General features: G+C 40.4%; 1 protein-coding gene across 30 annotated transcripts in view; it reads right to left on the bottom strand.

The window, feature by feature from the left end:
* The window catches only part of PTK2 (protein tyrosine kinase 2), a gene marked incomplete at both ends in the record, with an annotated part of 141,740 nt that overhangs the window by 25,718 nt on the left and 102,047 nt on the right, over nt 1–13,975 (bottom strand). For all 30 annotated transcript variants that reach the window (XM_079533518.1, XM_079533529.1, XM_079533533.1 and 27 more), the window contains 5 exons: nt 3,648–3,852; nt 5,453–5,542; nt 7,612–7,712; nt 9,195–9,310; nt 10,860–10,960. In XM_079533518.1, the coding sequence (XP_079389644.1) occupies nt 3,648–3,852; nt 5,453–5,542; nt 7,612–7,712; nt 9,195–9,310; nt 10,860–10,960 (613 nt within the window). The remainder of the gene's footprint in view (nt 1–3,647; nt 3,853–5,452; nt 5,543–7,611; nt 7,713–9,194; nt 9,311–10,859; nt 10,961–13,975) is intronic.

The raw sequence follows: 13,975 nt of genomic DNA, 5'->3' as shown, positions 1-13,975 counted from the left end.
ATAATTAGTGATAGGTACTAGATATAAAATTTATTCAATGATGCAGTGAAAATGTCATGGCATCATTGAATATGGCTTTCCATGGCATGAATGGAAAAGCTCAGAATCAAAATTTAGCTTAAACAATGCATATAAAAAGCAGTTTTAACAGAATTACCAGCCTGAGACAGACAGGACACCATGACTCACAAGCACGAGCCTGGGAGCTGACCTCTAAGAAAGCTCTTCAATACACTGGTGTAACTTTAGCCATACAAACCTGTAGCATACTGAACACAGCAAAGAATGAACTAAATTTAATAATAAATTTAATGTTCCCAGAGATGAACAAGGAAAGGGCGGATGTGGTACTGAGGGATGGAGTTAGTGGGCACGGTGGTGATGGGCTGATGGGTGGACTAGATGATCTTAGTGCTCTTTTCCAACCTTGATGACTCTATGGTTCTACATGTGGAGGAGACGGCATATACAGCCATAGCAAGCATATAGCTACAGTAGAATTAAGCTTATGTAAGTAATTCTGAATGGCAAGGCTGTAGAAGTAATATTGCATTATTTGGGTTCATTAAATGCTTTAGGTCTATCATATTATTTAACACATAGTGCAAAATTAAAAATATCTTCTATACATCAAGGAAACACATATTTCCTGATCGAAACGCTCTGGACTTTCACTCTGGCCACTAAGGGACAGCATAGCAAGGCAGCATCTCTGCTTTCTGACTTCATCTCACCTTTCTGTTTGTTTTTCCCCAAATTGAAAATGGGAAATGTAGGAAGTGAGGAGGAACTAAAGCTGGAAATGCTTTAGTTTCTGTTTCTGTGCTTGCTCTGAAGACTACTTCATCCTTAGTCACTCTGGACAGACCCAAAACCACAAAATGCCAGGCTCTGTTACTACCCCAATAACATAACATAAATTCTACAGTAATCAGCATCCCACGTGGCACAAGCAACTGCAAATAAAGTTTGTGCAAAGCAGATGTTACTATGAAACACATCAAACAAACTGAGAACACACAAAACATTTATGCTCCCATCAGTGCTATTTCAGATGCAGAAGTTTTCGGCTCCCCCCCCCCACCCCCCCCAAAGCCATGGCCTTTGTTATTAAAAAGAGAAGAATGCTGCAGTGTTGCACCGCTGGCTTCAGGCAAACAATCAGTCTGCTCTCAGCTTGAAAAAGCTACCCTGGAAAACATCCAGAATGAGCAGCAGCAACACCACACAGAAAAAGCCACCAGGGAAATGGCTTGTTTTTGCAAGTTCATGGGAATTTGAGATTTGAAACACAATCTTTCCTAGTTGCCTGACATTGCCTCATAAAAGGGAACTGGCAACCTTTCTGATGAGAGGCTGAATCTGAGCAGCACAAAGAATTCCTAAGGACAATTGGGCTGCCTAACTTCTAGGAGATAAATGTCAACATTTTGGAGTAGAAGAAAACTTTCTGCTTTGGTGAGAAGAGAGCAAAAACTGGATTTCAGCACTGCTGTTGCTCCAGGAGAAAACCTCTTCTCTAACCTTAACTTCAAACAGCTTCTCAGCTTGGACGTGAGGAAAAAATTCTTCTGAGAAAAAGTGGCCAAGCACTGGAACAGGCTGCCCAGGGAGGTGGTGGAGTCACCATCCCTGGAGATGTTCAATAAAAGGGTAGATGTGGCACTGAGAGACATGGTTAGTGGGCATGGTGGGGATGGGTTGACGGTCGGACTAGATGATCTTAGTGGCCTTTTCCAACCATAATGACTCTATGGTTCTCAACATCCTAACATGACAGAAAGAAGAAAAAAAAAAATTCCCGTGTGGTGCATTTTTCATCTAGACTTGGAGAATCAAGTAAGTTGGCAGGGATTCCCAGAGGTGGCTGGTCCCATCTTCTTCTAAAGTTGGGCTTGATACACAGTGAGGTCAGGTTCCTCAGAGCCTTCCTCAGTCAAGGTCTGTAAGCCCCTCAGCATGGAAATTTCACAGTCTCTGGATGACCTGCCTCAGTGTGTAACCACACACCCTGGGAAACGTCTTTCTCGATAAATGATCACATCTTGCCTTTCTGGAAATTGTGACTGTTGTTCCTCACCCTTTGGCTGTGTATTTGTGAGGAAAGCCAGATTCTTGGGTTCTTGTCCATCCTGTATATCTGGTGATACCTTTCCACTCATTTTTTTCTCCTCCTCTTCCCCTTGTGACTCACGACTCTATGAGTAGTCTAAATTTTCAGCAGCAACCAAGAATGTTCCTCTTCCCTTCCTGGAAGAGGAATTCCCTTCCCTGAGTTTACACACTATCTTCCTATCTACATTTTTTAGGACTTCCTTCTCCTCTGTGCCAGCCAACAGTTATCACTACAATCTGACTGCAAACTAAAAAGAGTAAAAAAAAAAAAAAAAAGAATAAATGAACTGTGACTGAGTACCCAAACCATACTATTGTATCCTATCTTCTCCCTGTAGTCCCTACCCGGGCCTATCACTCCTTCCTGTATAGTCAACTCTACACAGTCAGTTCCTTCTGAGAAGGGCTACGTCCTTCTCTAGCTATGTAAATTATTTGGCTACAGATGAGCTCCCAGTTACACACAGAAACTTAAGAAAGAGGAAAAAAACTGAAAATGCAGCTTCAGCTTAGGGCAGCTTATCCATACAGGCACTCTGAAACAACACTGTAATCACAGTAAAATTGCCTCTCATTGTAACAACTTGTGAATTTTCTTCAAACACAAACATCCAGTGAGAGCATGCAAGATGTTATGAACACAAGTGAAACAAGATGTAAGATAAAACTTAAGAACCTGGCAATGAATCACCACAAATTCAAGAGTGGATTTACAGCTGCACAGTACCCACATATTGTTTGAGGCTTATGTTGTCTCAGTAAAACAAATAACACTTAGAATACCACAAAAGTGGTCATAAATATTAAATATGTCTGTACAATATCTCAGTAATGCTTCAAAGTTTAAATATCACCCCTACACCTTGTCTGGAGAAATGAATATACAGGCACTGAAATAAATCATTGTGAATAAACTAAGAGCGTGAATTCAGACTGGTGTCAAAATCATGTACTCAGACTCACTGCAAGATAAATTGTAAGGCAGTCCATCCCCCGCAAAATAACTTCTAGCTAATTACAATGCATTTCTTGCAACTGCACAACTGTGCAAAAAGATGCTTGTTGTGTGCTACCTGTGTTACAAAGTGACTTTCAGCAACACCTCTTCCAAATCTTGTTTGTTCTACTGAAAACGCTCAGACACCTAATTCAAGGCATCTACTCTGAAACTGGACGACTGGTTTACTTATGAAAGAATTGCATTTGTTCACTGCACGTTTGCCTAGGTAAAAACAACTCTAAATCCCTTCTACCATTGTGCTGGAAAATTGTAGCTAAAACTATAAACAAACATGGAGTTCTTTCTGGCAGAGAAACACGACTGATGTTTCCAACCATATGAATTCACTCCCTAATTTAATTTACTCCAAGAGATAAGGTCTGTATTTCCAGAAAAAGTACAAACAACCTGGCTTTCTGATGTTAAAACTTAACATACTCATTTTTAATAGAAAGAAAGTACTGTAACGGAAGACAAAGCAAAAACAAGTATTTCTGAGCAAGGAAATGACTGTTGAGAAGAATAACCCTACCTCAGTTGTGCTTTCAGTTCAGTAAACCTTGGTCGTCTACTAGGGTCGTATGCCCAGCACTTGGTCATAAGGCTGTAGAGGGTGGGAGGGCAGTTTGGAGGCATGGGCAGCCGCTCACCGTTCTCAATCCGACCAATAACATCATTATTTTTCACTCCCTGGAAGGGCTTCACCCCATGCATCAGGATCTCCCACATACACACACCTACAAAATGCACAACACAATTCATTTTGCCTGTGTGAGCAAAGAAAACCTGTTAAAATAAAAGAAAGCAATCCCTTCCCCCACCCCCAGCACACAAAGTCTTCATTTTAAGAGTGCAGATTTAATAAGAACGGTGACTTAAATAAAGGACAAAAGCCTTCTTTCAGAGCTGTTATGTTCAGCTATACTATAGAAATGTATCAGTTCCCACAGCAGCTGGCTGGATTTGCACAGCCAAACAACGTGATTTCTTCAAAAAAACAGAGCCACGGAATCGACCCCTACTTACCAGCTGAGAGCAGAAGGGAGAGATGTGCAGTAAGATTACATATGCACTACCAGCCAGAACTGCTGGTGAAGAAGCACAACACTCAGCTGGCTCACAGCAGCCTGGTTTCACATTTAGATACATTCTACCTATTGTAAATCAGAATGGTTGCTCATATTCAAATCTACTCTATTTTTTTTTTGTTAACGATGTAGAATGAGCCGTATTTGCTCTTCCTCTGACTCGCTGCACCCGGCTTGTTCAGACTCGTAGGAGCATTTTCACTTTGAGGGTGATTCAGCCCTGGCATTGATCCAATTTTTTTGTTTTGTTTTGTGCTGAAACCATGTAATAAAACGGCTTCTGTTGAAACTACGTTAAAAGCACAAAGAGAAAAACCATCTGTTGGTTTACTATCAGCCAGTATGTTTCAAAGGCTTAATTCTTCTAACTGGGACTGTGCTAGAGCTTTCTTCATATTACTATAAAAATCACATACCCTCTGCTTACAAGCACTCATGTTTCAATTCGCAAAGTGAGTGAACCCTTACTCATCTGTTCTGCTCTTATTTAATGTCTCATCATCTTTGTTCCTCCGCACAGCCTATGTTTGTTTTGTCTGTCCACACAAGCAGTCAGTAAGCTCTAGCTTGAGCACAGGTGATCATATTCATATAAAAGCTTTCAAATTTAATAAAGAAAGATCAAGGTTTCAGGATATTTCCATTGACCCGTATTTTTCTTTCAGCTTCCGGTCATATTTTCTGAGTGCCACGAGATATGGCTTAGTAGCTTAGTGGGCAGTAATTGTGATGGGAGGACAGTTGGACTGGATGATCTTGTTGGCCCCTTCCAACCCTGTGATTCTATGATTGCAAGCTACGAGGAGCTATCAAAGATAAACTAAGTGGGAATTTAGCATTAAAGAGCTGGAAATAGGACAAGACATAGGCTGATCTAGAGCTTATGAAAACCGCAGAAAAAAAATAAATCAAGAAAATAGGAGGTGAAAATATAAAACAAACTGAAAATAACCATGGTATTACGAAAAGAAATAAGAGGAAAAAACAAAAGTAAAAAAAAAAGGGTCTCCATTATGACCTTCATTTCTGTCAGTTTCTTACTAGAGATGAAAAAGCACTCGCAACTTCAGGCTTACTGAGAAAAAGAAAAACACAGAGACAGAAAAGATGCTGGAAGAAACTGGAATTTTAGAAAGAACTGTAAAAATACAGAGGAGTATCTGGAAATTATTAATCTCATAGCAATAAAAATGAAGCATCAAACATTTCCACAGCACACTAAGAGCCCCACCCTTTGGTATTCACCTACCAAACATCCACACATCACTTGCTGAGGTAAAGCGTCGGAAGTTGATTGACTCTGGAGCCATCCATTTGATAGGTAACTTTCCTTTGGAAGCTACAAGAAGACAAGAAGGCAGGCCATTATTCCTACTGCTGTGCTCAGACACAGACTTTGTTCTCAGGGAAATCATTTAAAGGCCAAACTCATCTCCACTCAATAACTATCAGATTTTGTACATGAGATTTCTGCGCCATCTGACCAGTTCTGCAGGTCATCATCTAGAAAGAGGGCAAAAGAGCAGCACTTGACATAAATATACGGACTGATTAAGATCCTTCTAATTTTAAGTCAATTCTTATTTACAGATGCAGATGACATCAAGCTGGGAGGAAGTGTTCATTTGCCTGAGAAAGGCCCTACAGACGGATCTGGACAGGCTGGATTGATAGGTTGAGACCAACTGTATGAGTTTTAACAAAATTAAGTGCTGGTCACAACAACCCCACACATCACTACAGGCTTGGGGCTGAGTGGCTGGAAAGCTGTATGGAAGAAAGGGATCTGAGGGTGTTAGTTGACAGCCAGCTGAACATGAGCCAGTAGCGTGCCCAGGTGGCCAAGAAGGTCAATGGTGTCCTGGCTTGTATCAGAAACAGTGCAGCCAGCAGGAGCAGGGAGGTGATCATCCCACTATACTCAGCACTGGTGATGCCATACCTCAATACTGTGTTTAGTTTTGGGCCCCTCACTGTAAGAGACACTGAGGCTCCGGAGCGTGTCCAAAGAAGGGCAATGAAACTGGGAGGGATCTGGAGCACAAGTCTTATAAGAAGTGACCAAAGGAATTGGGATTGTTTAGACTGGAGACAAGGAGGCTCAGGGGACACCTTACTGCTCTCTACTCCCCGAAAGGAGGTTGTGGCGGGGTGGGGGTTGGCCTCTTCTCCTGAGTAACAGTGATAGAACAAGACCTAATAGACTTAAATTGCAGAAGGGGAGGTTCAGGTCAGATATTTGGACAAATTTCATCTCAAAAAGTGGTGAGGCATTGCAACAGGCTGCCCAGGGAGGTATTGGAGGACACCATTCCTTGAGGTGTTCAAGAAGAAGGTACATGGCACTGAGGGACACGCTACAATGGTCATGGTGGTGATGGGTTGATGGCTGGTGATCTTAGTGGTCTTTGCCAAACTTAATGGTTCTATGATTCTATGTAACTACTGCAGTTCAGAATGTACCACTACTCAATTTGAAACTGACATGAAAATCTCAGTTACACAGCAGGTATCTTTAAATGGTTAACTGAAAAAAAGGGTAGCTTGTTTGGCCTTACAAAACAAAAACAAAAAAACCTCCCAAGAACAGAACAAAATAAAACAGTCGCCAAAGCCTTTCAAAAATATCATGACAAAAATGTTCTTCATCTTCTCTCAGCATTGAAAACTCTAAGTAGCTCACAGTGATATAAGACAAACGAAATGCAGAAACATGCTGAAGCATAAGGGGACAGATAAAGGATGTTTTAAAATATATGACTGTTATTTACACATTTATTAAAGATTCAACTTGTGAAGAGTTACATATTATGAAGCAGATGTAAAACATGACTGCTTGCCACCATACACACCATCTCTGTTCTTTACCTCCATCTATCAGGCACTGATGTACATCTCACAGCTGCTGGAGCTGCTTAAGCTCAATCTTCCATGCAAAATGGGAAAAAATGTAGTTACGTGCATTCTTCTGTACTGAATTTTGCCAGTTGAGTGGCATTTGGGTGTATGCAGCATAAAATGACAATGCAAATTCCAGCACCTGTTGGCAGTGTTGAAATCACTGCAGCATACTTAGGTTAATACATTACTATTACCTCAGACAGGCCTCAAATGTGGACAATCTTCTAAAAACCATGAAAAAAAATATAAAATAACAAAATTTTACCCAGAAATGTATTTCTAATTTTGCAAGTTAAATTAGACTCTGTGATTCCTTTTTTTTTGTTTTGATGCCCAGGTGTAGGAATTTACTGCCATCTTTTCAATTCTTGAACACTTTATCATTTTACCAGAAAAAAAAACCCAAACAACTGCTAGACCAAGAAAACCTGGTCAATTCCTTTCGATAATTAACTCAGCACAGTGAAAAGCAGTGCCTTGAAAGATGAACCTAGAGTGCCAACTTACCTTTATAGTAAGTACTGTCTTCCATGTATCGGGATAAGCCAAAGTCACCCAATTTCACACAGTCAGTGGCAGATACCAGCACGTTTCTAGCAGCAATATCTCTGCCAAATAGAGGAGATGCTATTTATAGTTGTTTAGAAACTCATGCTGATAAAATACCATTTGAAAAATATTATTAAAGCCCAGAAATATCAGTCTCCTTTGAAAGGACCAAATCACTCTTCCAGTCACAGTTCGGGTGCTCATACACAGAATAAAAAGAGGACTATCACGTGTTTGCCTACTGATCCTGAAAAGCTTGCAGAAATACTCTGGTATATTTCATCCTTTCAAGCAGAAACTGTCATTCTAAGGTGTAACTGTCAGTGGTGTAACTGTCAGTGTCAGAGGAAAAAGTTTTAGTTTTTCACCTGTTTTAAGAGTTAAAGGCAAAAAAGTTTTGGCAGTTCAAATTAATGGAAAGAAGAAAATCTTCCATCTGCCACTGGAAAGGTGTGGAAATGCTTTAACATCTCTGTCCTGTAAGAAGCTTCTCGAGGAGCCCAGTTTTAGTGGTACTACAGTGCTTCCAATAAGACATGCATATTCTTTTCCTGCAGCATCCTAGGTGAGAGAAGCAGCCTTATTTATTTGTTGATTCTGGATTCTGGCAGGCTGACAGACTTAAATTTGAGCAGCAACCTGAAGTGATCTACTTCTTCCCATTTCAGTACAATGCAATTAAGCTGTCTTTCAGAATTTTACTGCTAGAGTTAAAATGAGCAGCGACTTGGCCAAAATTCAAATATCTGTGACAACTGTAAGGGTCTGTTATTTACAGTGCTGCTACATTCATGTAAGCATACACAAATATCCAATCTGCATACACACATATACATGTTCAATGTATGCTACATATCGTTTGCACTTAAATATTTAAACACAGGCAAAATGTTCAAGTTCCAAATGCTTCATGATAATCTTGTCAACTGTTAATTGCATACAATACAGGGATAAATTCATCTTTTCTCCCTAGGGAGGAATTCAAAGGTAATAAAGATTTGAAACACACGAACATAGAAATATAGGTTCACTTTTTAGCTAAGCAAGCAGTTTTATGTTATAAACATTTTATTCTCCCTGTTCTTTGCTTAAGAAGCCAGCTGCCCCTTGTTTTACTTCTCTGTGTTTGGAAGATGACAGCTGACAAGCAGTTTGAGAAAATGTTGTAACCACAATGCAACAACTCAGATGGAATTTATTCCTCTGATTAAAATGAGGCACTATCTCCAAGTCAATCTAGGAGTGAGCCAGCAGGTGTCACTCTTGAAAAGGGGGTTATTTTGCTATCAGTCTCAAAAAAGCTGTACTAACATGAAGATGGACACAAAACATGAACGTAGTGCTGCTATTCATCATAAGCCAACAAAAATAAACAGGAAAGTTAAGCTTAAAATATAAAACTATACATATCTTAAGCATACATCTTCACTCAAGCAAACACATCCAGCACCCAGAATACTCCCAACCAGCGGTCTGGTGATCTTGCACATTCATTCCCTGATGTTTCAACCAGCCACACACACATATACATGAAGTCTTACCTATGTACAAATCTTTTGCTCTCTAAGTAAGCAAGTGCTGTGCTAAGCTGGTAAGCATAGAGGATCAGGGAGGCCAGGTCCAAGCTGAATTTTCTTACTTGCAAAAACGATCTCAACTTTTTGCATAAAGAAGAAAAAAATGGAAGTGGTCAGGATGAAAGACAACAGATTCAAACAGGCTGCATCTCAAACTGCCAAGTTTACAGAAGTGTCAACAGGTCTGCCTATGTTTCAGACAGCATGAGAACAGAAAACCATTGGCCATGAAAAACCAGAATTCTGCACAAAAACCAAGCAACTTTTTCTGCATGAAAAATGTTACCTAAACCAAGTAAGCTTTTTTCCATTGCATTCAGGCTCCTTCTGGAGGCTGAGTGCATGTGCGACTGCTGTTCTAGAGACACCTGGTCCTATGAGCTCACCCACTAAGTGTGCTTATTTTTTTCTTAAGTGACTTCAGAGGACAGCAGTGCACAGCAAATCAGAATACAGATAACAGCTGTATTGTTTGAGAAGAATGCGTTTTCTTACTTTAAATTTGCTAACATATATGCACTTCCCTCAGAGCACCTGCTATCAATGTAGAAATTTTATAAATCCAGTTAAATGCAATTAGGATCTAACAGAAAATGGCACTAAATGCTGTGTATAAATTAAAACAAAGATTTGAAAAGTAATTTGGACAACAGAAAATAGATTTATGATCTCGTGACAGAAAATGACTCCTGTATGGGTTTTTCCTGTCTCTCCTGTTTTGCCTGTTTTTTTTTTGTTTGGTTTTTGTTTGTTTGTTTTGTTTTTTAACAATGAATTGCAGGATGGCAATCAAAATGACAGTCTTACAGCATGAAATATATGAAATATTACTTCAGTTCACATTTTCAGATATGCACAAAGGAAATAAATCGATTTTAAAATCTGAGATCTAGTTTGGTATAAACCATTCACCCAAATGACACGAGAATGAGGAAAGCCACCTTAATCAGGGTCTCTGTACAGGAGAAGAAACATCATAAATTCACTGTTCCAAGGGACAAAGAACAGTTTTTTTACTCAGGAAAGCTTCCAAAAAGTAAAAAATAATAGTTTGTAACTACTGTCAGTAAGATTTCATGAGCCACGTTAGTCTATGAACAGCAAACCCATCCATTTTCATGTGCCAAGGTCAGCCTTCCAGGAGCAACTCTTCAAGACTGGGCAAGTAATTTGGATGGCTTTATGCTCCCACTTGTACCTTTCCTACAGACTCTCTCTGTATTGTCTCCTTCAATTGCTGCCTTCACAACACAAGCCTCTTTTGCCACCTTAAAGGAACGAAGGAGGCATCACGTAATAATTTCCCTTCCAGAACACAAGTTTGCAAATGCTGTTTAAATGGTATCTCACTATCATCATCTGACTTGACACAGGTCATGCTCTCACCCTGCAAAAACAACCAAAGTTCTTCTAAAAACTATGACTAAATCACTTCGGTATGAGCTGATGCAGATCCCTTAGTGGAGGAGTTAGGTCAAATTTTGCCATTCCTGTGTCTGAGTCCATAATTCTAAGACAAGTATGATATCATGTCTGTCGAGTCTGCCTTTGCCTTAGTGCAGATAAGTGATTTTTTCAGTGTTTGCAAAGCCAGACAAGAGTCCAAAGACACATGAGAATTTTTCGTACCTCTCCAAGCGTACAGAGCTCCATGATTATCCACACTGGGTTTTCTGTAATAACTCCAATGAGCTTCACAATGTGAGGATGATCAAACTGGCGCATTGTTACTAAAAGGAGAAAAAACAAGACTGTATGCTACAGAAAATTTAGGGTTTGTAAGCAATAAAGAAGTTCTACCCTGACTGAGCATAACAAGGGCATGTTGACCTATCAATTCAGTGCATGACCTCTTAACCCGTGTTTTTCTACTGGAAGAAGAGGAGGAAGGATAAAACTGAGTAATTCAATGGCTGAAAAAATGTATGTCAGTTTCTGACACAGACACACAACCTCACGTAACGACTATGCTCACGTCTGACCTTATTTTCTATGGGCTTAATTAACTTTTCAGTCTCAGCAATGCAGTCAGTAGATTTCATGCACTAAGACATAGAAATGCTTATTAACGTTCCGGGAAGGTATGTTTGTTAGGTTAAAAGAAATATCAGTCCTCTGATTGTGTTTTCATCTCCCAACATGCATATGATGAGCATTATTAATTTGATTTTACAGTACTCTCTCTTTTGTATTTACAATGTATAGTGTCAACAGAAATACACAACAATTACTGAACTGGCAAGTCTGCTTTAGTTCACATATGACTTTAGAAGAATAATCCCCTTCCCTCCATAATGTGGCTTTTTATGAATCGTAGACTAGAACAGTAGGCACCTTTTCTATTCTACAGAGCCCTGAATTCTACTTCTGCACTCTAGTTCACAGCAGTTGTATAACCAATACACCCTGCAACGCTAAGCATCCCAAGAGAAATTCTTGGATAATGCTACTTGTATGACTTAATCTTGTAATAGTCCACTAGCATATTTTACTGCACAGAAACTTAAATGGGACAACTTAAGAACATACTCTTTAAAATATTCATGTGTTATGAAAACTACAGGAAATCAATAAAACAAACAACCCTATCAATATGTAGCTCAAAACATTAATGAAAAGGAAAGAAGAATGAATGGTGACACATGAACTGGGCAAGAAAAACTGGTAAAACACTACATAGAATTGAACTCGACTCCTAAATCAGTGACTTAACTTCACTTTCCAGACATCTGTACAGGCTGGAAGGAGCGGTCCTTGAGAGCAGCCCTGTGGAGAAGGACCTGGGGGTCTTGGTAGATGAAAAACTTAATATGAGCCAGCAGTGTGATCTTGCAGCTCAGAAAGCAAATGGTATCCTGGGCTCCATCAGGAGAGGGGTGGCCAGCAGGGACAGGGAGGTGATTGTCCCCCTCTACTCTGCTCTTGTGAGACCCCATCTGGAGTACTGTGTCCAGGTCTGGGGCCACCAGTACAAGAAAGACAGGGAGCTGTTAAAGAGGGTCCAGGGGAGAGCCACAAAGATGATCAGGAGACTGGAGCGCCTCCTCTACAAAGACAGGCTGAGGGAGCTGGGCTTGTTCAGCATGGAGAAAAGAAGGCTGCGGGGTGACCTCACTGCAGCCTTTCAGTACCTAAAGGGAGCCTACAAACAGGAGGGGAATCAACTCTTTGCAAGAGTTGATAACTGCAGGACACGGGGAAATGGTTTTAAGTTGAGGGAGGGGAGATTTAGGTTGGATGTTAGGGGGAAGTTCTTTACAGAGAGAGTGGTGAGGTGCTGGAACAGGCTGCCCAGAGAGGCTGTGGATGCCCCGTCCCTGGAGGTGTTCAAGGCCAGGTTGGATGGGGCTCTGGGCAGCCTGGTTTAGCATTAAACATGGAGGTTGGTGGCCCTGCATGTGGCAGGGGGGTTGGAGCTTCATGATCCTTGAGGTCCCTTCCAACCCTGGCCATTCTGTGATTCTGTCTGTGACTTCCCCTCATCCCTTTGAAAGTAAAGGGCATTTCAGAGTGCATACATTATGAAAAAGTATACATTGCTAAACCAGTTTTCCTGAACCTGGATGAGAAGTAATGGCACACTATTAAAATTTCTTCTCAGAAACAGTGGTAACATATTGGCACAGCCTACTCAGGGAAGTGGTGGAGCCGTCGTCACTGGAGGTGTTCAAGAAACAGGCAGATGTGGCACTGAGGGCCATGGCTCAGTGCTTGGTGGGGTGGGTTGACAGCTGGACTAGACGACCTTAGAGGTCTTGTCCAACACTAATGATTCTATGATTGCACTTGTAAAATCCTGGTAAATATAGTGTATATTAAAAACAAAACACCCATTACTTATCTTTAGAGTTCTCTTATACTGATCTAACTCAATGAAATATACATTTCTTCACTGATGTAAAATGAAGCAGGAATACAGTTATGATTACTAAATCAATGGAGAAGGAATTAGCACAAGTATTTTGATACTTCATATGGCCTTACCAGTTTTAAACGTATTTCATTGCTGGAAAGTATCCTCCAGAGACTAATTTTATCAGTGTTACCTGACAAACTCAAAAATTCATTTTGCCATCCAGCTTCAAAAGGTATGAGGAAGATCTAGTTTCCAAAAGGAATGAATAACTTGTAAAAAGGAGTAATTTACAAAAAAAAAGTGGAAGATGAATAAAAATCTACAAATCCCATGCAGTTTGTACGGCAGCACATACAAATGCCTCAATGGTAACACGCTACTATGCAAGAGCAAACAGGACTGAAGAAACAAATGTTATTCACGGAAATGTCTTTTTCCACATGGAATTACAGAATCACTAACGTTGGAAAAGATTATCCTACCTAGTCCAACTGTCAACCCATTACCATCATGCCTACCAAACCATGTCCCCAAGTGCCACCCTTATCACAGACACTGACTTCACCACTCCTCTGGGCAGTCTGTTCTCTTCCTGAGAAGAAATGTTTCCTAATATCCAACCTGAGCTTCTCCTTGTACAGGTGTTCCTCCTTGCAAGAATCAATCCTAAGTCTTTTCAGCACTGGAAAATTCACCACAAAAACTCAAATGCCCAAACTACTACATCAGTATGATCTTTCCATCATACTTCCACATCCTGAATTTGCAAAGCTTTTGTTTATGTATGCAGTACTAAGGAAAAAAAATATCTGAAGCTTTCTAGCAAAATGGCCAGCTCTGGCAGGATGCTGGATATGGGCCCTTCAGAGAATGCCCTAACAACGAGGCA

This window comes from Tetrao urogallus (assembly GCF_951394365.1).
Source record: "Tetrao urogallus genome assembly, chromosome: 3".
Classification (NCBI taxonomy): Eukaryota; Metazoa; Chordata; class Aves; order Galliformes; family Phasianidae; genus Tetrao; species Tetrao urogallus.
Note: the sequence above shows the minus strand (reverse complement) of the source record. Positions and strands in the feature narration are given on the sequence as shown.